Source organism: Mustela nigripes, chromosome 4 (genome assembly GCF_022355385.1).
Source record: "Mustela nigripes isolate SB6536 chromosome 4, MUSNIG.SB6536, whole genome shotgun sequence".
In the NCBI taxonomy this organism is placed as follows: Eukaryota; Metazoa; Chordata; class Mammalia; order Carnivora; family Mustelidae; genus Mustela; species Mustela nigripes.
Genome location: NC_081560.1, coordinates 117,276,209 through 117,301,993, shown reverse-complemented (window position 1 = coordinate 117,301,993; position 25,785 = coordinate 117,276,209). Strand labels below are relative to the sequence as shown.

General features: G+C 43.0%; 1 protein-coding gene and 1 long non-coding RNA gene across 2 annotated transcripts; one reads left to right on the top strand and one right to left on the bottom strand.

Annotated features, from left to right (window-relative positions):
- Positions 1 to 1,289: 1,289 nt before the first annotated feature.
- Positions 1,290 to 13,097, bottom strand: LOC132016212 (interferon-induced protein with tetratricopeptide repeats 1-like). The gene is made up of 2 exons (XM_059397402.1): positions 13,007 to 13,097; positions 1,290 to 3,065 (listed from the first exon to the last, which is right to left on the bottom strand). The coding sequence occupies exons 1-2, from the start codon at positions 13,009 to 13,011 to the stop codon at positions 1,622 to 1,624; spliced, it is 1,449 nt and encodes a 482-aa protein (XP_059253385.1). The 5' UTR covers positions 13,012 to 13,097; the 3' UTR covers positions 1,290 to 1,621.
- On the top strand, positions 3,073 to 8,275 carry LOC132016215 (uncharacterized). The gene is made up of 3 exons (XR_009403916.1): positions 3,073 to 3,447; positions 6,589 to 6,651; positions 6,907 to 8,275. It is a non-coding gene; the product is annotated as an uncharacterized LOC132016215 (long non-coding RNA).
- Positions 13,098 to 25,785: the final 12,688 nt, after the last annotated feature.

The window sequence follows — 25,785 nt, the reverse complement described above, 5'->3', positions numbered from 1 at the left end:
TCTCTCTGCCTGCCTCTCAGTCTACTTGTGATTTCTCTCTGTCAAATAAATAAATAAAATCTTTTAAAAAAACAAAAGCATAAAACAAGAGAAGCTGCTTGGAACAATTTGGCAATAAATTAACTTCATGGAGAAAATTGACCTTGACTTGACTGTGCACTTGTTTTACTGTTTCTCTGTCTGGATTGTGAACTCCAGGAGGTTTGGGAAAATGTCTGCTTTCTTCACTGAAGGACAGCAGCATATGCCATCCTAAAATAGGCCCCGTCAGCATATGGATTATTGTTTCTATTTTTAAAGATTTTCTTTATTTATTTGAGAGTGAGAGAGGGAATGCGCATGCACATGAGCAGGAGGAGAGGCAGAGGGAGAGGGGGAAGCAGGCTCCCCGCTGAGCAGGGAGCCTGATGTGGGTCCAATCCCAGGACCTGAAGCCATGACCTGAGGCAAGGCAAATGCTTAAGGGACTAAGCCACTGAGGCACTTGGTATGTGGATTATTTTCAACGGAAGGCAACTGAGAAGAAGCAGATGTAAGGAACACTTTCTGCCATCCCCTATCTGCCTAAAAGCAGTACATGCCTTTGTGCAGGTGTCCTCTTACCCTCTCGACCCCTCCACCTGGAGAGAGAAGTTGATTGCCTGAGACAACTCCTAGGCCTTTATCAGCGCAGAGTCACTACTGGAGAAATCTACACAACAGACCTTATTAACTAACTCTTATTTTCCATTAATTTCCCCCATATATTTACCTTTCTATAGTTTGCCACACTAGAAACTCAAGGTTCTTTTCCTTTTCCTTATCCCTTCTCTAAATGTAATGTTCATTTCTTAGAATGCTCTGGAAGTCCAGGTTTTTGTTTTGTTTTGTTTTGTTTTTAAGATTTTATTTATTTAACAGAGAGAGAGATCACAAGCAGGCAGAGAGGTGGGGGCGTGGGTCGGGGGAAGCAGGCTCCCTGCTGAGAAGAGAGCCCGATGCGGGGCTGGATCCTAGGACCCTGAGATCATGACCAGAGCCAAAGGCAGAGGCTGAACCCACTGAGCCACCCAGGTGCCCCGGAAGTCCAGGTTTAAACCACCCTTTGAGTTACTCATTGCTGGGTGCTCCCATGTATATGTGAGATGCATGTGTTGATAAATCTGTTTTTCTCTTGTTCATCTGTCCTTACCAGTCTCACTGTGGGGTCCTGGCCAGTGAACCTAAGATAGGTAGAGTAAAAAGATTTTTTTCCTTCCCCACATCACCATATTTGGTATCTAACACTGACAATGATTTGTTGATAAAAATGAAAGAATTAAACATTTTATTTTACATAAATCCACTGCTATATTTGCTACAAATCTACTCAAAAAATTGCTTTTCTGCTAGATAACATTAACAGAGAAATGGTTCCTCTCACTCTCACATACAGAAATGTGTGTATATCTGTTTCACTCCTCACTACTGACTACTAACAATATTTTATAAGGTTTGAGTATAAATGTTAAAAACTTCTATCACTATAGCAGATGACTTAATTACTTAATATGTTTCTGAAAGTAGCAAGCAGAAAAAAATGACTACAGTTTAGAGTTTAAGTTTAGAGTTACCTAAAAGTCAAACAGAATGTGAACGAGGTTCACATTTCCACGGCTAGGGGTTCTGTCTCAGAGTTCCCAAAGTCAGCCGCCAGCCGCAGGGCCCGCTCATAGTACTCCAGGGCCTTATTTATCTCTCCTTTGACTTTATAGACGAACCCGAGAATGCTCAAGCTTTCTACATCTGATGCATTTCTACGAAGTTTCCTTAAAGCCAATTTCTCCAAAGAATTGATACTTTTATCCCTCAACAGTGATGCCTTCTCTATTTTTATTGCTTTCAGATAATGGATAATTGCATTGATCTCACATTTCTTTTGAAATTCCTGAAACTGACCATAGTGGAAATGGATCTCTTGCAGTTTTTCTTCTTCGAGTGATTTCAAGCAGAGCACTTTTTGGTACGTGTCTTCCGCTCTCCCGTAGTCGCCGACTTCTATGTACATGCCCGCCAGGTGTATGTAAGCAACTTCAAACGTGGGCTTTTGTTCCAGAGCAAACTGAAAATGAGATATGGCTAATCTTGCCATTCTGTCAACATTTTCTCTGTCCTGTCCCCTGGGCTGCCAGTTGGCAGCTCTCTTGATTGCGATCACCTGTGCCCTGTAGCAAAGCCCTACCTGGTGATGCAGGAAGGCAGAGGATGGGGTGGCCCGCAGAGCCATTTTTAAGAGCCGGAGAGCTTTATCCAGACAGCCTTTTCTTCGGTAAAACTTGGCCGCATACCGGAAGACGTAGGTCTGCGAGGACGTGTTGCCTAGTGCTTCTTCTATGTACTTTTCTCCTTCGGCTTCTTGGCCTACGTCCTGGAGCTTCAGGGCAAGGAGAGCCTTAACATACGCATCTTCTGGGTTTAGCCTGATGGCCTCTCTCAGGGGCTGCAGACAAAACGCCTCGCTAACCTGTGTTGCTTTGTTAAAGCTGTCTAGGCGGTAGGTAGAGATCGCATACCCAGTGCTGAATTCAGGGTTCTCTGGGTCCACTGCCAGAGCCTTCTCAAAGCAGGCCTTGGCCCGTTCATAGTTCTTCCCTCCGCATTTCAGCAAGGCCCACCCCTCCTCGCAGTCCATCTGGGGACACTGCACTCTGTAGCGGGAGGAAGCCCCGAGCTTCTTGCAGACGTCCTCCACCTTGTCCAGGTAAGCCTGGGCTTCCTGCGGCCTGCCCATGCGGTGATGCAGCCAGGCGTAGTTGCCCCACGTGACCAGGCTTCTCACCTCTGACTGGGCAGCCTGTTCCTGCCGGATCAAGGCTTCGGCTTCCCGCAGGCTCCCCAGGGCTTCCTGGTTCTGGCCCTTGAGGTGTTTCACGTAGGCCAGCAGGTTGTGGATCCCCGCGTTGTATCTGGTGTCCAGGAAATCAATCTCATCCAAGATCCTGTTTTCTAAATCGGGCAGCTCGGTGGCTTCCACTAGCAACTCCCACGTGAAGTGACATCTCAGCTGAACCAGGCTCTCTTCAAGGAGATTCCCTTCGGATTTGTCACTGAAAACATAGAGGACAATTATTTGCAACTTTAGGAGCGCTCAGTGTAATGGAAACGAAGCCATCACTTTGACTGGTCAAATACCACCCCCACTGTTCTTTCCTTCCCAATATCTGTTATTCACTTCAGGACTTTAGTCTGTAGATTTTGCAACAAATGAAGACCACCTAGGAGGGATGATATTTGTTCAACCAACTCTTTCTCTGCACTTATTACTTGGAAATAATTATAGATTGGCTGATATTTGCAAAGAGAGTACAGAGGTCCGGGCGTGCCTTTCCCCCCGTTTCTTCTGGAGATTGCACCTTACTGAATGATCGTACCAGAGCAAAGATGACTGACAGTGAGACAGTATCTGTCAGTTCTGCATCATTTCACCGCGTGAGTAAATCCATGGAACCACGACCTCAGTCAAGATGCAGAATACTTTATCATCACAAATGCTGCCCTTATACTATTCAGAATCACACCTGTTCCCCTCTCTTCTCCTCACCAAACATCCCTAGCCTCTGGTCACTTGTTTTCTTCTTTATGATTTGGTCACTTCAAGAATGTCATATCATGGAATGATACAGTAGGTGACATTTTGAGATTGACTTTTTTTTTTCATTCATCATAATGCCCTGACATCCATCCATTGTTCAGCTTATCTATGGTTCATTCCTTTTTATTGGGGAATGATATCCCGCGGCATGAGCATGCCACAGTTAGTTTACCTATGCATCTATTCTAGGATGTTTCCTAGAATTCTAGGAAATATCCTAGAATTTTCGGTTTGGGACCTATTACAAATCAAGGTGCTGTGAAGAGCTGTGCACAGACTTTTGTGTGGACATTCATTTTCATTTCCATGGGATAGATGCCCAGGAGTGGCATATAGGTTATATGGTTAGTATGTGCTTATGTTTTTAACTGCCCAACTATTTCCCACAGTGACCATATCATTTTCCATTCTGACTAGAATGTATGAAGGATCCAGTTCTCTGCATTCTTAACAGCATTTGGAATTTTCATTTAAAAATGTTTTCTTCTTAGCTCTCTTAATAGGATATCTCATTGTGGGCTTAATTTCCCTTCCCTAAGGGCTAATGCTGTTGAAAATCTCTTCCTGAGCTCCTTCATCACCCACAAATCCTCCTTGGCAAAATATCTCTTCATATCTTCTGCCTGTTTTCTATTTGGATTGTTTGTTTTTTCATTGTCAGGTTTCAAGAATTCTTTATAGATTCTAGATATGAGTCCTTTGTGAGGTGTGTGGTTTTCAAATATTTTCTCTCGGGGTGTAGCTTGTCTTTTTATCCTTTAATAAGGTCTTTTGAAGAGCAATAGTTTTTACTTTTTTTCCTTAAGATTTTATTTTTTCGACAGAGATACAGTGAGACAGGGAACACAAGCAGTGGGGTGGAGGGAGAAGCAGGCTTTCCACTGAGTAGGGAGCCCAATGCAGGGTTCGATCCCAGGACCCCAGGATCATGACCTGAGCTAAAGGCAGACACTTAACGACTGATCCACCCAGGCACCCAAGTTTTTACTTTTGATGAATTATAGTTTATTGATTTTTTTTTTTTTTTTTGGTCTCTCATGGATCATGCTCTTGGTATCATGTCCAGGAGTTCTGTAGCAAGCACTGGGTCCTGAAGATTCTCTCCTATGATTTCTTATTCTTTTAATTAATTAATTCTAAAAATATATTATTTATTTATTTTTCAGAGAGGGGAGAGCACAAGCGGGGGGGCGGTGGCAGAGAAGAGGGAGAAGCAGACTCCCAGCTGAGCAAGGAGCCCTATAAAGGACTGAATCCTAGGGCCCTGGGATCATGACCGGAGCTGAAGGCAGATGCTTACCAATGGAGCCACTTAGGCGTCCCTTAAATTTATTAATTTTTTTTTTATTTTAAAGATTTTTATTTATTTCGTAGCAAGAGAGAATGAGCAAGCATGAGTTGGGGGAGTGGCAGAGGTAGTGGGAGCAGCCAACTCCCCACTGAGCAGGGAGCCCAACAGGAGGTTCCATCCCAACACCCTGAGATCATGACCAGAGCCGAAGATAGACATGTAACTGACTGAGCCACCCAGGTGCCCTGCCTGTGATTTCTTCTACACATTTTATAGGTTCACTTTTTACATTGTATCTATGATTCATTTTGAGTTAACTTTTGCATAATGTATGAAGATTAATTTGATGACTCATTTTCTGCCTATGGGTATCTGGTTGTTCCAATCACAATTTGTTGAAAAAACTTCTTTCTTCATTAAATTGCTTTTATACCTTTGTGAAAAGTCAGTTGGCAAAAATTATGTGGGATTATTTCTGGGTTCCTTATTCTGTTTCCCTGAGCTATGTTTTTATCCCTACACCAATACCATATAATTTCACTTACTGGAGTCTTAAAATTGTGTAGGGTGATTCCTCTCACTTTATTCTTCTTAAAAACTATTATTCTAGTTCCTTTGCCTTTCCATATAAATTTTAGATTTATATTGTCTATATTTATAAAATACCTTGCTAGAGATTTTTTAATATTTCTTTTTAAAAAGACTTTATTTATTTGGTGGGGAGAGAGAGAAATTGTGTGTGTGTGTGTGTGTGTGTGTGTGTGTGTGTGTGTGCAACAGAACATCTGTGGGGGCAGAGGGAGAGGGACAAGCAGATTCCCCGCTGAGCAGGGAGCCTGACTGCAGCTTGATCCCAGGACCCCAGGATCATGACCTGAGCTGAAGGCAGACACTTAACTGACTGAGATACCCAGGCAACCCATTGTTGGAATTTTGATAGGAATTTTATATCAATTAAGGGAGAATTGACAGTTTTGGTATGTTGAGTCTTCTAATCTTCTATGCTGTATTTCTGTTTATTTAGACCTTCTTTGATTCCTTTCATAAGTATTTTGTAGTTTTAGGCATTCAAATCCTATATATTTTATGTTATATTTATAATTAAGTATTTATTTTAAGCAACCTAAAATTCTGTTCTATTTTAACTTCAATTTCCACATATTCATTGCTGGTATACCTAAATACAATTGGGTTTTGTACATCAGTCTTACATTCTGCTACCCTGATGGGCTCAGTCATTAGTTCTAGGAGTTGTTTTATAGATGGGATTTTCTAGGTAGACCATAATGGCATCTGTAAACAGTGACAGTTTTATTTTTCCTTTCTGAGCTATATGCCTTTTACTTCCTCTTTTTTGCTTATTGGAGAAGAACTTCCTTTACGTATCCCTTTAGGGTAAATCTTATGGTGACATCCTTTAGTTTTCCTTCATCTGAGAATGTTTTTTGTTTTTAAAGATTTTATTTTTAAGTAATCTCTGCACCTGACAGAGATTTGTGGGACTCGAACTCACAGCCCTGAGATCAAGAGTTGCACATTCCACTGACTAAGGCAACCAGGTGCCCCTCATCAGAGAATGTCTTGATTTCATCTTCATTCTAGAAGGATATTTTTGTTGGATATAGGAGTCTGGGCTGGAAGTTTCTTTCCTTCAGCACTGGAAAAATGGTGTGCCTCTTTTTTCTAGACTCCATGGTTTCTAATGAGAAATTAGCTGGCATGAGAATTATGGATTTCCGCCCCCGCAAAGGTAAGGTATCATTTCTGTCCATTATTTTGTCTTTAGTTTTCAAAATTTTCACTGCATTATGTCTTGGATGTCTTTGGGTTCATCCTTTTTGGTGTTTGCACAGCTACTTAAAGTTAGTATGAGATTGAATAATTTCTATCATTCTATCTTCAAGTTCATGAGTTCTTTCCCTGTGTTCTCTGTTTGGTCGGTAGGTAAGGCAATTTCTTTTGTTAGGTGAGGGAAAGGACACATCCTCTTACTCTTTCTCTGTAGGATACACATGGACTTCCCGGATAGAGGTCCAACCAAGGTTTCAAACAGTAGAGTTGGATTGGGGGATGTGGGGATGCATTGATCTGACTTGCAATACAGAACTGATCCTGCTGGTGTTTGGACAAGACAGCCAAGAGCATCTTGCACAGGCAAGCCCTGCCCAACAGCCTTCAGCATCAGGGAAAGAGAATTGAGAAGAAGATGCTCAACAAGTTCAAGTCCGAAACAGTGGCCTTTTACTTGGTAAAAATGTGGGCCCATCCGTGTTAGCTCCCTTGACATCTGGTATCTCCACCTTGCTCCTGACACTTCAAAAGTGTGGTAGAATTCACCAGTGAAGCCATCTGGTCCTGAATTTTTCTTTGTTGGCAGAGTTTTTACATTTTATGGAGGCACATACCTATTGTCACCTGATCATCATCTCATGTTTTGGATACTGAGTCAGAGTGGGGAGACATGTCTTCCCGTTTTCCCTCTCCACCCTCCTGTCACGTTGTCTCAGCAGAGGTATGGGAGGAGGACCTCCACCCAAGGCCTCAGAGAAAGAGACTACGGAATGAGGGGTCCTAGCTTAGGAACTGCAAACATGTGAAGATATGATGAGCCAGAGAGGTCCTGTGTGCGTTTTGGATTCAGCTCCCTTCAGAGACTGCACTTCACTGGCTGTGCAATGTCTGGGGTGAGGGAGGCAGCCGTCTCTCACGAGGCCTGTCAGGGGAAGCCTTTGTCCAGCAGGACACATATGGAGATTTAACCAGGAGTTGGAAGACTCATAAAAAAAGACTAACACCGGGGCTCCTGGGTGGCTCAGTGGGTTAAAGCCTCTGCCTTCCGCTCAGGTCATGATCCCAGGGTCCTGGAATCGAGCCCCGAATCAGGCTCTCTGCTCAGCAGGGAGTCTGCTTCCTTCTCTCTCTCTCTCTCTGCCTGCCTCTCTGCCTACTTGTGATCTCTGTCTGTCAAATAAATAAATAAAACCTTAAAAAAAAAAAAAAAAAGACTAACACCAATTCTTCTAAAATTCTCCCAAAAAAGTGAAAGAGGAAAAACACTGCACTTTCAAATTCATAAATTCTATGAAGCCAATATGACAGAGATACCAAGGTCAAATAAGACAAAAACACAAAACTAAACTACAGACCAATTTTCTTTGTGAATATTAATGCCAAACCCTCAACAAAATACTAGCATACAGAACTTAACAGGATATGAAAAGGATTATACACCATGACCAAGTAGGATTTATTCCTGGAATTCAAGAATAATTCAATGTAGGAAAATCACTCATTTTAATATGCCACATTAACAAAATGAAGGAAAAAAACCCATATGGTCATCTAATTGATGTAAAAAAGGCATTTAACAGGATCACAACACCCTTTAATGATAAAAACACTCAACAAACTAGAATAGAAGGAAACTTCCTCAACATAAAAAGGAAATTCCATAGCTAACATCACCCTCAATGGTGAGAGACTGAAAGCTTCTCTGTTAAGATTAGGAACAAGGCAAGGGTGCTCACTTTTGCCACTTCTCTTCAACGTAGTTCTGGAAGTCCTTGCCAGAGCAGTCAATCAAGAGAAGAAATAAAATACATTCTAAGTTGGAAAAGAAGAAGTAAAATGATCTCTGTTTACAAATAACATGATTTTGTACATAGAACGTCCTAATGATTTCACACAAAGCCTGTTAGAACTAAGAAATGATTTCGGCAGAAATGCAGCATGCAAGATCAACATGTAAAAATCAGTTGTGTTTCTGTGAGTTAACAATAAACAAGCCAGGAAGCAAAGTAAGAAAACAATTTTTTTTATAATAGCATCAAAAAGAATTAAATACTTAGGCATAAAGTCAACCAAAGAGGTGGAAGTTTTGTACACTGGAAACTACAGAACACTGCTGAAAGAAGGTAAGGAAGACACAAATAAAGTAAGAAGCATCCTGTGTCCATGGCCGGGAAGCTTTAATACTGTTCAGATGTCAATACCACCCAAAGCAATCCACAGACTCAGTGCAATCCACGTCAAAATCCTAATGGTGTTTTGTGTTGTTTTTTTTGTTGTTGTTTTTGGTTTTTTGTCTTTGTTTTTTGCAGAAATGGAAAAATCCATCTGAAAATTCAGATGGAATCTCAAGGGATCACAAAGAACCAAAATGATCTTGAAAAAGAACAAAGTTGGAGGTCTCATACAAAACTTACAACAAAGCTACAATAATCAAAACGGGGGTATGGGCATAAAGAACGACATATTGATCAGTGAAACAGGATAGAGAGCCCAGACATAAACACTCGGGTATAAGGTTGCATTTGTCTTCTAGGGCTACCATAATGAAGTACCACGGACTGACTGGCTTAAACAACAGATATTTATTTTCTTATAGTTCTGGAGGCTGGGAGGCCCCAATCAAGGTGCCTACTGATTTGTTTCCTGATAAGGGCTCTTACTGGTGTCCACATGACTTTTCCTCTGTGGTGCATGGATTGAGAGAGAGTGAGTGCACTTCCTCTTCTTCCATAAGGGTGGGCCCTTATGACCTCAGTTTACCCTTAGTACTTCCTCACAGGCCCCATCTCTAAATACAGTCACAGTAGGCGTGAGACCACCTATATGATGGTCACCCGTATGAAAACCACCCTTCAACATATGACCAGAGGGACACAATTCATTCCATAACAATGGCCAAATGGTTTTTAATACATGTGCCAGGACCATTTAATGGAGAAAGATGTTTTAACGAATGGTTGCAGGGGGCACTTGGGCGGGTCAGTCAGTTAAGCATCTACCTTCAGCTGAAGTCATGATCTCAGGGTCCTAGGTCCATCCGGCTCCCTGCTCAGCAGGAAGTCTTCTTCTTCCCCTCCTTTCCCTGCCCCTCCCCTGACTTGTGCTTGTTTGCTCTCTCAAATAAATAAAATCTTAAAAAAAATAACAACTCCCCCCCCAAAAAAACAAATAGTGCCAGGAAACCTGGATAGCCACATTCAAAAGAATGAAGTTGGACCCTTATACTAGATACTAAAACAAAACAAAACATTAAGCTCAAAATGGACCAAACTACAAAAATCTTAGAAGAAAATAGGAAAAAAACCTCATGACGTTGGATTTGGCTGTCTTGGTTAGGACAGCAAAAGCAGAGGCAACACAAGGAAACAGAGATAAATTGGATTTCATAAAAATTAGAAATGTTTGTATATCAAAGGGAACTACTGACAGAATGAAAAGACAACCCACAAAATGGGAGAGATTATTTGCAAATCATATATCTGATAAGAGATTAATATCCAGACTACATAAACAACTCTTGTAACTCAACGACAAAAAAACCAAACAACAGGGGTGCCTGAGTTGCCTAGTTGGTTAAGCATCTGACTCCTGATTTTGGCTCAGGTCATGATCTCAGGGTACTGGGATTGAATCCCCCATTGGACTCCCCGCTCTTTGGGGAGTCTGCTTGAGATTCTCTCTCTTCCTCTCTTTCTACCCCTCCCCCTATTCATGCTTTTTCTCTCTCTCTCAAATAAATCTCTAACAAGAATAAACAACAACTGACTAAAAAATGGGCAAAGGAATGAAGATTTCTCCAAAGAAGATAAACAGGTTGCCTTAAACACATGAAAGAAATGCAAATTAAAAGTAAAATGAGGGGGCGCCTGGGTGGCTCAGTGGGTTAAGCCTTTGCCGCTCAGGTCATGATCTCAGGGTCCTAGGATGGAGCCCCACATCAGGCTCTCTGATCAGCAGGGAGCCTGCTTCTTCCTCTCTCTCTGCCTGCTTCTCTGCCTACTTGTGATCTCTAGCCATCAAATAAATAAATAAAATCTTTTTAAAAAATAAATCTTTTTTTAAAAAAAAGTAAAATGAGATACCACTTCACATCCATTAGGATGACTACTATCAGCAAAAGAGAAAAAAGTGAGTGTTGATGAGGATGTGGAAAAATTAGAACTGTTGTGCATTAATTCTGGGAATATAAAATGGGGCAGTTGCTGTGGAAAATGGTGATGACTCTTCAAAAAATTAGATTTGTCATATGAGTCAGCAGTGCCACTTTGGGGTATACCCAAAACAAGTGAAAACAGAGACTTGAACAGGTATTGGCATGCTTACATTCATAGCAGCATTGTTCACAACAGTCAAAACGTGGGAGCAACCTAAATGCCATCAAGGAATGAATGGAGTCTATATACAGTGGAATATTGTTCAGCCTGAACATGGAAAAGGTCATTCTCACACCTGCTACAACATGGGTGAACCTTGAAGACATTATGCTGAGTGAAATAAGGCAGCCTCAGAAAGCCACTTCTTGCATGCGTCCATTGATATGACATATCCACAGTAGACAAATCCAAAGAGTGAAAGCAGATTAATGGTTGCAAGAGCCTAGAGCGAAGGATGAGTGGAAATCGACTCCTTAAGGGGTGTGGAGTTTCTCCTCAGAGCCATGAAAATATTCTTGAAGGCGATACTGGTGATGGTTGGACAATGTCGTGAAGGTACTAAATGCCACAAAATCATACACTTGAAAATAAGTGACAGTGGCTAATTTTACCATACATATATGTTATCACAATAAAAAAATCATGCTACTCACCCAAGAGAAATTCTACAAGTGATATATACATATTTTTCTCTAGTACGTGTTGAAATAAACACAAAAGCACTAAAACATAAAAACTGATAAGTATGCAGTCTGAAATGATCTCATGCACCTCCCCCACTGGTACACTTAAAGAAATACTGGTTTAGGGGCACCTGTGTGGCTCAGTTAGTTAAGCATCTGCATCTTCAGCTCAGGTCATGATCTCAGGGTCCTGGGATGGAGCTCTGGGCTGGGCTCTGCACTCAGCATGGAGTCTGCTTGAGATTCTCTCTTTGCCTCTGCCCCTCCCCCACTTCTCTAAAATAAATAAACAAATCTAAAAAAAAAAAAAGAAACATTGGTTTAAAGGTTAAATAAGGTATCACTGACTAGAAATTCTGGTTCCTGTCTCAGCTCTATCATTTGTTATCTGTGTGATCTTTAATGTTTCTAAGTCTGAGATTCATTATTGCAAAATCAGTATGATCTGAGTACCTGCCTCATGGCTGTCTGTTGAGGATTAAATATAATAGTTTGCATAATACTTTCAGAAGCCAGGCTGGTACTTAATAAGCATCAAGGAAGCGATAGCTATTTCTATATTATCATCATTATTATTATTTCCTTTATCAGTGATAACCCCCTCTATCTGTCTATGGACCAGGGAGGAGGGTTGATCATAGGCTTGTAATTATGCACTTTGTGGAACTTCCATCACTTCAAATTTTGTCCACCGGAGCACTGAGGGGAAATTTGCAAGTCGATATTATTTAAAATTCTTTAGTCTGTTAATATTAAAGATGATTTAAATCAAGATTCAGTTTGGACAACATAGCAATTCCCACATGAGGGCCTTTAGCTACGGGAGATGTGGATGTTCCCAAGCATGCAACTCTGGTCAAGCCCTGTGGCCCGGAGGATATCAGGGCTCTGAGGAGCACTGGCTTCCCTAGGGGAGACGTAATCTGCTCATCTTAAATCCAGTCAGATTGAGAAGACCTGCTATGGGAACCCAGCAGTACAGTGAGAAAGATCTTTTTCTCTAGGCTGTGAGCTTCTGCGACCCCATGCCCACAGCATTTTCCTCAAGAATCTGAGAGAACCCAGGACTGTGGCTCATAGAGCTGTGTGGGTCCCACTCTTCCCCCACAGTGATGAGCCAGCAGAAAGCACTGTCTTTTTCCAGACCAAATGTCCCTTCCTTCCCTAGGTCAGATGGTACTGAGTTTAGGAAAAAGAATTTCGGAGATTGGGGGTCATTTTCTCCCTTCCTAAAAAACTCTATTCCTGCATCCCTCTGCTTCTTTGGGCTTTATTATGAGGTAAGCTTGATGCTAACACAAAGGAACAAAGGAAAAAAGAGTTTGCCTGAATTAGCGAACACTCAGTCCACAAGCAGATGCTCAGATAGAAGACCAGGGAAACTTAACATTACTGAAACAAAGTCTTTTGAGATGGTTTTGATGAAATTTTTTCTAAAACTTTAGACTGAAAGGTGGGGAAGCAGAGAAATCCTTACCTCATGGCTGTGATGAATCAGACAACGGTTCTGCAGTGTTCTGCTGAGCTGATGGGCTCTTCTGAGATTCCGGCGAGTCTTGAGGATGTTCTGCACTCAGTCCCAACACAGGGTTCTATCAGATAGACAGTTAATGGTGTCAACTGTGGGCGTGTTGTTACCAAATTAAACTGGAAACCAAGATAAGAACTGAAAGTGGAAACTGAAACTAGTTAGCAGAGTTCCTGCTTGGGGAAAATGAAACAAGGATTGCTTTCTTTGTTCTGTTTGAAAAACCGGATTGAGAAGAGGCTGGTGAAAGCAGTTTCACTGATAACCCCAATTCCTCTTTCAGGCTCCACATGGCCTTGTTGGGGAGTGGGCAGGGGGTGATGCCAGGCATGTAGAGTCCACGGAGCCCAGAGCCGGGGATGCCTGTGCACATCAGCTTCTGCAAACTTGCCAAGTTCTCATGCCCCAGATCTGTGCCTCTGGTGGCTCATCTGGAAAGAAAGTGTCCCTTTCATAGTATAAAATTCTGTGTATATATCTCCAAACTGGAGTCTCACCCCAGACTTGCTGCACTTATCCAAGAGGTTTTGTTTCACTAATTCTACTCTGCGTTTGTCTTGCATACCCTTCCAAAGAATGGCCAGGGACAGTCATGGCCTGTGTCCTTGTTCATTGGAACAGGGAGAATGTCTGTGCTAGCATCTTGAGACTTCAAACAGAACACACTAGACCTTAATGCTCTCCAGGTTGGTGGTCTAAAGTGTTCTTTTTCTCAGACCTGACTCTCAGAGCTGGCAGGAGCCCCGTCCAGTTCTGTCAAGTTCTCTAGGTGCCTGTGGCTCTGATTAATTGGCTTATACAATAAAAGATGCTAGGACACCTGGTGGTGCAGTTGGGTAAGCATACAGCTCTTGGTTTGGGCTCAGGTTGTGATCTCAGAGTGGTGAGATCGAGCCCCACGTCCGGCTCCATGGGCATCGAATCTCAAGTCGGCTTGAGATTCTCTTTCCTTCCTCTGCCCCTCCTGCTCCTGCTCTCTCATTCTCTAAAACAAACAAATGAATAAATCTTTTTAAAAAAGAATTTTAAGGGGAGCCTTGGTGGCTCAGTAAGTTAAGCCTCTGCCTTCGGTTCAGGTCATGATCTCAGGGTCCTGGAATTGAGCCCTGCATGGGGGGGGCCCGGTGTCTCTGCTCAGCAGGGAGCCTTCCCCCCCCCCCCGCCGCCCGCTGCCTGCCTCTCTGCCTACTTGTGATCTCTGTTTGTCAAATAAATAAAAATAAAATCTTTAAAAAAAGAATATCGAGTGCTTATATAGATTTAGTATTCGTAACAACTCTCAAAAATATAATAGCAATTAATCCAAATAATTCTCAAGTTCATGTGCCCTAAGGTTCATCTTTTTTTTTTTTTTTTTAAGATTTTATTTATTTGAGAGAGAGAGAGAGCACAGAATGGGGGAACCTAGGCCAAAGTCAGACACTTAAATGGCTGAGCCGCCCAGGTCTCCCTATGGTAAATCTTTAATGAATAAAAACTAACTGAATTTAATTAAAAGAGGCATGTTTTCAGAGTTACCAGCATTAGATGTAATACAGATAAACAACAACTTCTACCTGGGTTTACTAATCATACAAGGTCATATTACCTCTGTTACAGAATTTGTCAGCAAGAAAGATATGTTGGAGATAACAGCTGTTTAATGTCTTGTGAAATGTTCATGACTCATCTAAACATAATTATTAAGAACAAGTGAATTAAATAGATGTAAGATAAAGTTTATAAATTAATCTCCCAACAATAGTAATGTCTTCAGAAATAGTGTCCCCAAGTCTTTTTTGGTAACTTAAAACCTTAGAGTTTTGCTAAGTTAAATTAGGTGATGTAATCTTTAAATATTTAAGTCATTTCTTTTTTTTTTTTTTAAAGATTTTGTTTATTGATTTGACAGACAAGAGATCACAGTAGGCAGAGAGGCAGGCAGAGAGAGAAGGGGGGGGAGGAGGTTCCCTGCTGAGCAGAGAGCCCATAAGTCATTTCTTAATAGGATAATACATTAAGACATTGAGCATAAATGTATTTGCTTTTGGCTTTTTAATTTTTGCTTTATATATAATCTCTCTATGTAAGTTTATTTTCTTTTGGTTTTTAATTTTTACAGAGAGATTGTGTGTGTAGACTTTATATATATTTAGGCCTATTAATAAATAGGGTTTTTTTTTGTTTTTATTTGGCAGACAGAGATCACAAGCAGGCAGAGAGGCAGGCAGAGGGAAGGAGGAAGCAGGATCTCCGCTGAGCAGAGAGCCCAATGCGGGGCTCGATCCCCAGGAACCTGGGATCATGAACTAAGCCGAAGGCAGAGGCTTTAACCCCCTGAGCCACAGGCGTCCCAATAAATAGGTTTTATGAGGAGGACTATACTTCTAGAAGTTATGAAATGTGTTTATAAATTTTCCAGGCCAGAATTATTCTTTCTTAGTTTTCACTAGGAAATAAGAATTCTAAGAGTTAAAAATTCTAATTAATATATGTAAAAATAAAACTACCAAGAATGACATTTTCTTAGATTATAGGTCTGTTCTTTTTTTTTTTTTTAAGACTTTGTTTATTTGAGAGAGAGAGAGGATGCATACACACGTGAGTGGTGGGAGGGGGAGAGGAAGAAGGAGAGACTCTAGCAGATTCCATGCTGAGCACAAGCAACCAGTGTGGGGCTTGATCTCAGACCCTGAGATCATGACCTGAGCTGAAATAAAAAATTGGACACTTAACCAACTGAGCCACCCAAGCGCCCCCTGTAGGTCTGTTCTTAGTAAGAAAGGTTTCTTTATCCCTAATATAATCTGCCTGGGAAGCAGTGATTCTGGGTTTCATCTTTATTACCTCATTGATTACTTAGAAAAACTTAAGTCTTCTCTCTTCAAAAAGAGGTAAGGCTTTTGTAACTATATCTCCTCCTCCTCCTCTTCCTCCTCCTCCGCCTCTTCCTCCTCCTCCTCCTTCCTCCTTTTCTTCTCCCCACACCCCCTCCTCCTCCCCTGCTCCTTCTTCTTCTTCAAGATTGTCCGTGAAATCCTTTTGTCACTTTGGTTGAATTAGTAAGTATCGTCTCATAATTTTCTGTGAACCTATTTAGCCATGTGTCCAAAGCTTCTGATATTCTTTATAAACCTCCCCAAATCAAATTCTAAATGAAGTCTTTTTGGCCTGGAAGAAACTTTGGGATTTAAAAATATATATATATTTTATTTATTTGACAGACAGATCACAAGTAGGCAGAGAGGCAGGCAGAGAGAGGAGGAGGAAGCAGGCTTCCCGCTGTGCAGAGAGCCCGATGCAGGGCTCAATCCCAGGACCCTGGGTTCATGACCTGAGCTGAAGACAGAGGCTTTAACCCACTGAGCCACCCAGGTGCCCCTGGGATTTTTTTAAAAGATTTTATTTATTTATTTATTTGATAGAGAGCACAAGTAGGCAGAACAGCTGGCAGAGGGAGAGCGAGAAGCAGGCTCTCTGCTCAGCAGGGAGCCCCGTGCAGGGCTCAATTCCAGGACCCTGGGTTCACGACGGCTGCCAAAGGTAGCAGCTTAGCCAACTGAGCCACCCAGGCTCCCCTTGGGATGTTTTTTCGAAGAGGGTCCCTGGAGCATGACAATGATCTATTAAATCAATTACTCTTATCTGATATGTTAAATTACATGGGAAGCATTGTCAAAAAGTAGTCCTCGGCACCTGAGTGGCTCTGGTTAAGCATCTGATTCTTGATCTCAGCTCAGGTCTTGATCTTAGGGTCAGGAATTCAAGCCCAGTGTGGAGCCTACTTTGAAAAAAGAAAATAGTAGTGCTAAGCCTTCTTTATGTTATATTTGCATGGAGTATGTTAACGTAATGTTCCAAAAAAAATTATATGAAATTCCTAACATTCTTTTTTTTTTAAAGATTTTTTTATTTATTTGACAGTCAGAGATCACAAGCCTGATGCAGGCTCAATCCCAGGACCCTGAGGTCATGAACTGAGCTGAAGGCAGAAGCTTTAACCCACTGAGCCACCCAGGTGCCCCATTTCCTAACATTCTGACGGCAGCTAACTGAGAGACTATTCTTGTAGCAGGACATTCGATGTAGCTTGCCTTGCTTCCTTTAATCCACAGCTTATATCCCTTAAAAAAGGGGATATGCTTCAATTTACAAAAGCTTAATCAAATCCATAGAGGATAATCCTACTTTGGTAGGATTTTTACATATATTAATTAGAATTTTTAACTCTTAGAATTCTTAGCCTTTCCACATTGCTCCCCTTGGAGATGAAGACATTGACCATCATAGCCTCCAATCTGGAGATGTGGTTTATTGGAGAAGACATCTCCGCAAAGACTTCATCTAGCGGCACAAAATTAGAAGGCACTGACTCATGGATTCATGTTTCTCATTCTAAAAAGGCTCCAACATCCAACTGGATGATCAAATCAATTGAAAACCTCAAGCTGGGGTGCCTGGGTGGCTCAGTGGGTTAAAGCCTCTGCCTTGGGCTCAGGTCATGATCTCAGGGTCCTGGGATCGAGCCCCGCATCGGGCTCTCTGCTCAGCAGGGAGCTTGCTTCCCCTTCTCTCTGTCTGCCTCTCTTCCTGCTTGTGATCTCTCTCTGTCAAATAAATAAACAAAATTTAAAAAAAGAAAAGAAAACCTCAAACTGACCACATCCTAGAAAAAGAAGCAGATGACATCTGAATATACTCTCCCAAGAGTCAGGACCAAACCAGTACAATAACTCTTTCATAACTGACACACTTTAATGGGAGTTCCTACTCTCACCAGGATCTTGAGATTATTGTTTCTTTGTATAGGAATTTTTATGATTTTTGCTGTTTTATACTCAGTAGGACTTCTTCACTGGTGGTAATTAAATCTTAAAGGTATCTATATGCCTATTGTTTTTCCCTCCCTATCTTTACGTATATCCAACCTTTCTCCCATGGCTGCCCATCCCTAAACTTGCCAGCCCAATGAAGCTTGTGGGCCACTCCCCCAAACTGACCCTTGGCTTGAGCTCAGCTCCCTTCATTGCCTGTTAATGACTCTAGACTGGTTTGATGTATGCACCCAAGGGCTATATTTTTGTTTGTAGATATGAGCATCAGTTTTGGGTTTATGAATGTCTGATAATTAGAAGGCCTTGGTGGCATGTGTTTTTCCTGTTTTTTTTTTTGTTTGGTGTGTGTGTGTGTGTGTGTGTGTGTGTTTGGCATTTAACATCCTCTTTAACTTTCTCAAAATGGTTACAACCACTAATCCTGAATCTCACTTAAGAAAGAAAAGAACTCTATCAATAATAGATGGTTACCCTGATGAGGAACTTTTTGAATATGAAGACAACAGCTGTGGTCATAGCCAAGGCTGTGACCTTACTTCCAGATATTCTGGAGATCAGTTTAACCTATACCTCGGGATCATAAATTCATGGCTTGCTGTAGACAGGGCTGACTTAGAAGTTCTGAGAGGAGAAGGGAGTTGGGGGAAATTGGAAGGGGAGGTGAACCATGAGAGACTATGGACTCTGAAAAACAATCTGAGGGTTTTGAAGGGGTGGGGGGTGGGAGGTTGGGGGAACCAGGTGGTGGGTTTTATAGAGGGCACAGATTGCATGGAGCACTGGGTGTGGTGCAAAAACAACAAATACTGTTACACTGAAAAAAATCACATTTTAAAACAAACAAACAAACAAACAAAAAAAGTTCTGATGAAAAACATCACAAGAGCTGTTAACCAAAGAGCTCACTCCACTGCCTGAATCATTAAGACCCAGTGAAAATCTTTAGATTCCCTAGCCCAAGTGATCCTTGATGATAGAATAGCATTTATCTATAGCTCAGGTAAGGGTCTGTGCCATTGCTAACACTTCATGTACGAGGATAAACACTTCTTCACAGGTAGAAGCAGAACCCTTAAATTCCTCAGATGAGTTAAATCCTTAAAGAGACATCCACATTTTACATCACAATGTTGTGATTTTAGTTTATTTTAAGCTGACTTCCTATTGGACTCAGGATTACAAATTTTTGTGCTATTAATCATAGTTTTAATTTGTGCCTTATTTAGCATCTTCAAACTATTTGTGTCATGCATTTTATTCCTTTTTGCTGTTTCTTCCCAAAATATTCTGATGGTAACTCAGAGACCAGAAATGTTTGGCCAAGCCTTCCCTCCTGAACATCTTTCCTCAGCTGACCGGCTGATACATCTGGCTAAGGACAAAGCCCAAGATCCACTTCCCTGAGTCTCCCTGTTGCTCAAATGTGGCCACTGTCCTTAGGACAACAACTCCTGCATACACCTCTTTTTCTCGTCTGTGGGCCATGCCATACCAGAAATGAGCCTTCCTATGATGGATAAATACCTCTCTTCTCCCATCAGCTTGGAATTTGTTAAGAGGAAGGGCACCTGGGTGGCTCAGTCTATTAAGCGTTTGCTTTTGGTCATGATCCTGGGGTCCTCAGATTGAGCCCTGCATCAAGCTCCCTGCTTAGCTGGGAGTTTGCTTATCCCTCTGCCTTTTCCCCTGACTCAGGCTCATTCACTCTCTCTTTCTCTCATAAACAAATAAAACCTTAAGAAATTTTTTTTTTTGTTAAGAGGACACAGACTTGCTTCCCTGGAAAGCTAAATCTGGGGATGTCGGACCTGTACCATAGCCATTTGGGTAGCAGTGTCAGCCATGTTTTTTCATGTGGCCTGAAAATAATAAAAACAGAAGAAGGTTATTGAGAGAGAAGAACAGGAAGTGGTTGAGATGATAGAATAGAGAACTGAGGTAAGAGATGGAAGATTCTGATGCCTTTCGTCCACAGCTTCACCATTCAGAGTCAAGGGATAGGGACTGTGTGCAGTATCTTGTGGGGTCTCCATGTGAGTACAGAGTTAAATGAAACAGTCCACAGTGGCTGTGGACCTGGCACTGTACTGAGGGATGTTCCGAGTGGTGTGAAAACGCAGTAACTGCCAGATCTGCCTCACACCCTACAGGAGAGCTTCAGCCCACTGTTGCCCGTCATGGAGATTGGTGACTGGATTCTAGATGGCTGCGTGTGGAAGGAAGGATTAAAGGAGGCAGCCCCATTGTCACTTAGCATCCTAACTATAGAAGGAATCAACTGTAATATATAAAACCCCACTTTTACTGAAATGGTAAGGATTCTGGTGGTTACTTTTGGTTTTAATCTGACAGAAATAAACAAGCCACCGGGTTCAGGAATGAAGGAAATGAGCCAAATATCAAGAGCACTTGGGCAGGAATTAAGATCAAAGTGTTGTGGTTTGACGTAAGATTGCCCAGCTTACCGCCCATCTAAGCTTCCTCAGAGGCATCCTGAACTAGCCAAAAAGTTCTGCGTAAATAAATTCTTCTCAATACCTGAGATGGGTTTATCCACGTGTTCAGACAAATGCTCAGGCCATAAGCAAATGCCAAAAGGAATTAGAAAAGCTCTCCTGTTTTGGGAAACAAGTGTCTTTGGAATTCTTGCAAAGAAAAGCAACTGGGTTTTTTAATTTTCATATGCACCGGATAGCATGCAGAGAAGCACACAGAATGTCTGTCATTATTGTGAGTTTGGTAGCTGTCCCAGTTCTAAGAGGCTTTGGCTCAGAATGAACAGATTTTCAGACTCTTGCCCATGAGTGACATTAGAGAGAGCGGAGAGGAAACAGCCAACAAAGGACACACGCATACACGCCCGTGTGTGTGTGTGTGTGTGTGTGTGTGTGTGTGTGTGTTTACAGCTGAGAAAGAAAACAAGAGCTGGAGAAAACAAAACTTTCAGAAAACGAAATTTCATCACTAGGTGGAGAGTCCATTACCAGGAGTCTCGGACTAGCTCCCTGAGTCCTGAGTGACTGACCAGTTGGGATGAGTCATTTCACCTCCATGAGCCTCAGGCTCCTCTGCTGGTAAACAGGGATTTGGAATAGATGATTGGATCTCAGCCCTCCCTGCACGCTAGAAGCATCTACGGAGTTTTAAGAAGAATGCTAACCAGGGGGGCGCCTGGGTGGCTCAGTGGGTTAAAGCCCCTGCCTTTGCCTCAGGTCATGACCCAAGGGTCCTGGGATCGAGCCATGCATCGGGCTCTCTGCTCCATGTGGAGCCTCCTTCTCTCTCTCTCTCTCTCTATGCCTGCCCCTCTGCCCACTTGTGATCTCTGCCAAATAAATAAATAAAATCTTAAAAAAAAAAAAAAAGAATGCTAACTAGGGTGCCTGGATGGCTCAGTGGCTTAAGTGTCTGTCTTCAGCTCAGGTCATGATCCCAGGGTCCTAGGATCGAGTCCTGCATTGGGCTCTCTGATCAATGGGGAACCTGTTTCTCCCTCTGCCCCTCCCCCTCCTTGTGCACTCGCTCTCTCTCTCTCTCTCGCTCACTCTTGCAAAAATAAATTAAAAAATCTTTGGTGTGGGGGGGTAAGGAATAATGCTAACTAGGCCCTGTTCCAGGCTAGTTGAGTACATGTCTGGGAATGGGCCCCCACACCAGTGTCTGTGTTAAATAGAAATCCAGGGGTGATTTTGATGAATATTTGGGCAGGAAGCAGGGCCTAGATGACCCCTGCAATCTACTGTATAACTGGGATTCTCTGAGGGACCTGGGACTCCATCCCAGACCTGCCTCCTGTTCTGTGTGGCAGATTCAGTGTCTTCATCACTCTGCCTTATTTCCCCACCTGCACAGTGGACAATTAACTCCACAGTCTTCCTGGTCCACAGGATGGCATGGAAGAAGAATGGAATTTTGAGTGTCTGGACCACTGCATGAAAAGCATGTTCTTGGCTTTTGGGATTATTCCCACGTACTTGCAATCACATATGTGGAGAAGAACTCAAAGACACAGAAATCCTTTGCTGTGAATGGTTTGATGGATTTCACATCTTTGGCTCTTCATGTGTCCTTTCAGTCCACCTTGACCCCCAGTCTGGCCTATTCCAACATTTTCAAGTACTAACTGAATTGTTATCATTGCCTTTTTGACATTTCAGGCTTATTTTGAAATTGTTACAGGCTCATAGGAAGTTGTAGGAAGAGATTTGTATGCCTTTTCCTCCACTTCCCCCACCCCGCCACAATGGCTAATTCCAAATGATTATAGTACAGGGTCAAAACCGGGGAAGTGACATTGGCACTGTGTGTATATATGGTGTATATATATATATATATACACCATATATATACATAATAAATAAATATATATAATAAATAAAATCGTTTTATATACATATACATATATATAACGATTTTATTTATTTTATTTATTTATTTATTTATTTTATTTATTTATTTGGCACAGAGAGAGATCACAAGTAGGCAGAGAGGAAGGCAGAGAGAGAGGGGGAAGCAGCCTCCCTGCTGAGCAGAGAGCCCAATTTGGGCCTCAATCCTAGGATCCTGAGATCATGACCCGAACCAAAGGCAGAGGCTTAACCCACTGAGCCACCCAGGTGCCCCCAACATTGTGTGTATATTTTAAAGATAAAATAGGTCATGGGTTCATCTTACAAATTCAAATTTTTAAGATTTTTACTTAATCTAATTATGAATTTTTTCTCCTGATCTGGAATGTCTAAGTGATGCTGATGTTCATACAATCTATTCCACAATGCACTACAACAGCCTCAGAGTAAGGAAATCAACAAAACAACCTTCAAAACCATGGCTGGGTAAAGTTTAAGATTTTGTTCTTTTTTTTTTGCTTTTCTTTTTGTCCATAAGATAGATCCTTCTAAAAATTGTGTCCAATTGCCGAGTACTGAAAACTCACTGGGGGTTGGGGGGATGTGATACTGACCTTTAGTGTGTTGGTTCCAACACCGTGGTGCCCTCAGAAAGTTCTTCGTGGTGGGGAGAACTGTAAGAAGAGTCTGGGGAAACACATCACCTCCCTGAATGCCGCCAAGCTGGGGCAGACACCTAGGAAGTTTGTGTGTCCCCCACCGTCACATGGAGTTGGCCTGGCAGAAGCAAGACCCCAGCACTGCAGTGGCTGGGAGAACTGGTGCCCAGTGACAAACAGGGCCTTCCCCGGGGGATCACCCCTGGCCGTCCTGGGGTGCTTGGAAGATAGGCCTGTCTCTGGGAATTCAGATGAGCAGAAAGGGGCCCACACCCTTGCCAAAGGACATAATCTCCTGCACTGGGGAGAAGCTGCATGAGAGGGAATCTGGCGTCACTGAGTAGGACACTTTTGAGCAAACCAAGGCCACCATAGCTAATGCCAAGAACTGGAGCAAGGTTGTCCAGGCCTATGAGCCCATGTGGGCTACGGGTACTGGCCAGACTGCCACAGGAAGTACACGGAACGCTCCAGGGCTGGCTTACGTCTCACGTGGCCAATGCCATGGCTCGGAGTGTCGCATTTATCTCTGGAGGTCCCGGGACAGGAGCAAGCTACAAGGAGCTGGCAAGCCAGCCGGCTGTGGGCGGCTTCCTCAAGCCCAAACGGGGGGACAGCATCCATGACAAACTGCACCCCATCTGCTTCCCCACTCTTCCTGCTCGGCCAGAGACAGCGTAGCTCAGAGACCCTCTTACTGTGCACCCCACTGCCCCCCAAAACTGCACATGCTTCTGGATGGTTCACCTGCCCCCTCTCGTGGCCTAATCCAAACCGTACCCCCCTTCTTTATCTTTACCCCTTGCCCTGTAATAGTTGGGACCGGCCTCTCCTTTCTCCGCGTGCTGTCATGGTTAGCATGACACAGGGGACCAAGGTGGTTTCTCCTTGGTTGAAAGGGGAGAGGTGGGTCCCCTCAGTCCTCAATCAGAGCAGGAGAGAGAAGCCATCCTCTTCTCCCATCTGGCGCCATGAGGCCGAGGGCTGAGAGCCAGGGGTGCGGCTCTGTCCCGGGGTGCCGACGCCTGTGTGTGGTGTGTATCTGCGAAGTTCCACGCGTGGGGAAGAGAAACACCCGGCGTTTCAAACAAATCACTTGGGTTCTTTTCTCTCCATGCACTTTTATCCTCTAGCCTGTGTATGCTTCGGTTCCCGTGCCTCATTTTGGTGTCCCTTTGGCCTTTTTAAACCTTTCTATCCTAATGGTTTTGTTTTGAGCATCAGCAGACAGAGAAAAGCTGAGAGAACTTTACAGCAAACACCAATACACTCAGCACCTAGATTCTATGGTAATATTTGACTGTATTTGCTCAATTCCATATGTTTTCACCCATCAGGTCTTTGTCTATTAGTTTATCTTTCTTTTTGTTGTGTGGGAAAGCAGTCAGTACCATTAGCTGATAAAACACGTCAGTGTGCATACCGTGATGACTTCAGTCCCATCTTGTTTACAAGAAAAAGAAAGTATTTCTGCTCTAGTAGTTTTTGGCAGGTTAAATATAATAAAACAAAGTTGAAAAGGATGATAATGATGTGTTGTCTGTTCCGTGGATGTCCCCTAAGTGACCACCCCCAACACCAGTCAGTTCCCGCTCTCAGGAAAAAAACCAGCCTTACAGTTCCGTGGCCTGTAGAATATTTAAAAAAGATTCTCGGTAGTGTTTGTATTCCCAAGGCTTCTCCCACGTCTGACCTTCTACTGCTCTAGAGGTTGCTTCTGTGTTTTTCAACTTCCACCCAAATAGAGGATATACGTCTTTTTAAAAAAATCTCATCCATAAAATGCACTCAAGGACTTTGTTAGCTTATCAACAGGTTTATTTTACTGAACGTTTTGGGAGAGAATGTTCTGGTTAAGAAACAGGAGATTATATCCTGCCCCACACAGCAGTTAAAACCTTCATGTATTTGTCACGTTTAGCTGGTGACTCGGAAATAGGCTTTTCCCTAATTTGTCTTTCCTGCAGTACACTTTAGTTTTTCGTAGATGTGAGGTCATGTCCAGCTGCATGTCTGGAGCACAGAGATCCTCTGTGACTGCCGGTGGCTGGACAACCGTATACAGCAGGGTTTGAGTTTCTTCTGAGGTTAGAGACTTGGCCTCCTGAGCACGGGGTCTTGGCTGCAGGAGGGCCCTGGGAAAAGGGCCCTATGGGCCGGAACATGGCAGTGACCCCCCTGCAGTCCCTTCTCCTTTTTTCTTTTTCATCTTTGCTCTTTCGCTTTGCCTTCAGATCTGGTAGGTCAGCACCCCTGGCCACGATGAAAAAGAAATCCTTTCTGTTTTTGTTTTCTGTTTTCTATGCTTTTTAACTTCTGAGTGGATGGTCGAATATCTTCCAGATACAGAATGCATACATGCACCAATATGCAGGAGTGTGCCTGTGTGAGCTCTGGAGTCAGTGTGTGTGGAGAGAGATGCGTGAGGCATGTGCACAGGAGCAGCCTCTGCCCTTGGTTCAGGATCACAGTCTCCGGGAATTCACGCCTTGAGTGTGTGAACCAAGCCACGGGAGGGTCTTTGGACGGATGCATGGGTGTCCTGTGTGTGCGTGTCTGCAGATACACGGGAGTGCGCACGCAGGTACACCGGCATGTGACCAGTGTGCAGGCCGAGGAGGGACTGAAATCTTCCCTGTTTAAGACTCCTCTGTGCAGGAGACCAGGCAGACTGAGGATGGAAGCCGCCCGTTCCAAATGCAAAGCCAGAAGGAAAAGGGCTCTTGTTGGTCTAGCAGGTCACAGGTGCCCCAAGCAGCATTCATCAGCCTTGGCCAATGAGTACAGGGGTGGGTTACAGAAGAACGGATGCTCCTTTCAAAGGCACATGGACGGAAGGGGAAAGAAGGGGGAGAGGGGGTTAGGGAGGAAGAAAGAAGGGAGTCAGCAGGCAGCTGAGTCTGTGT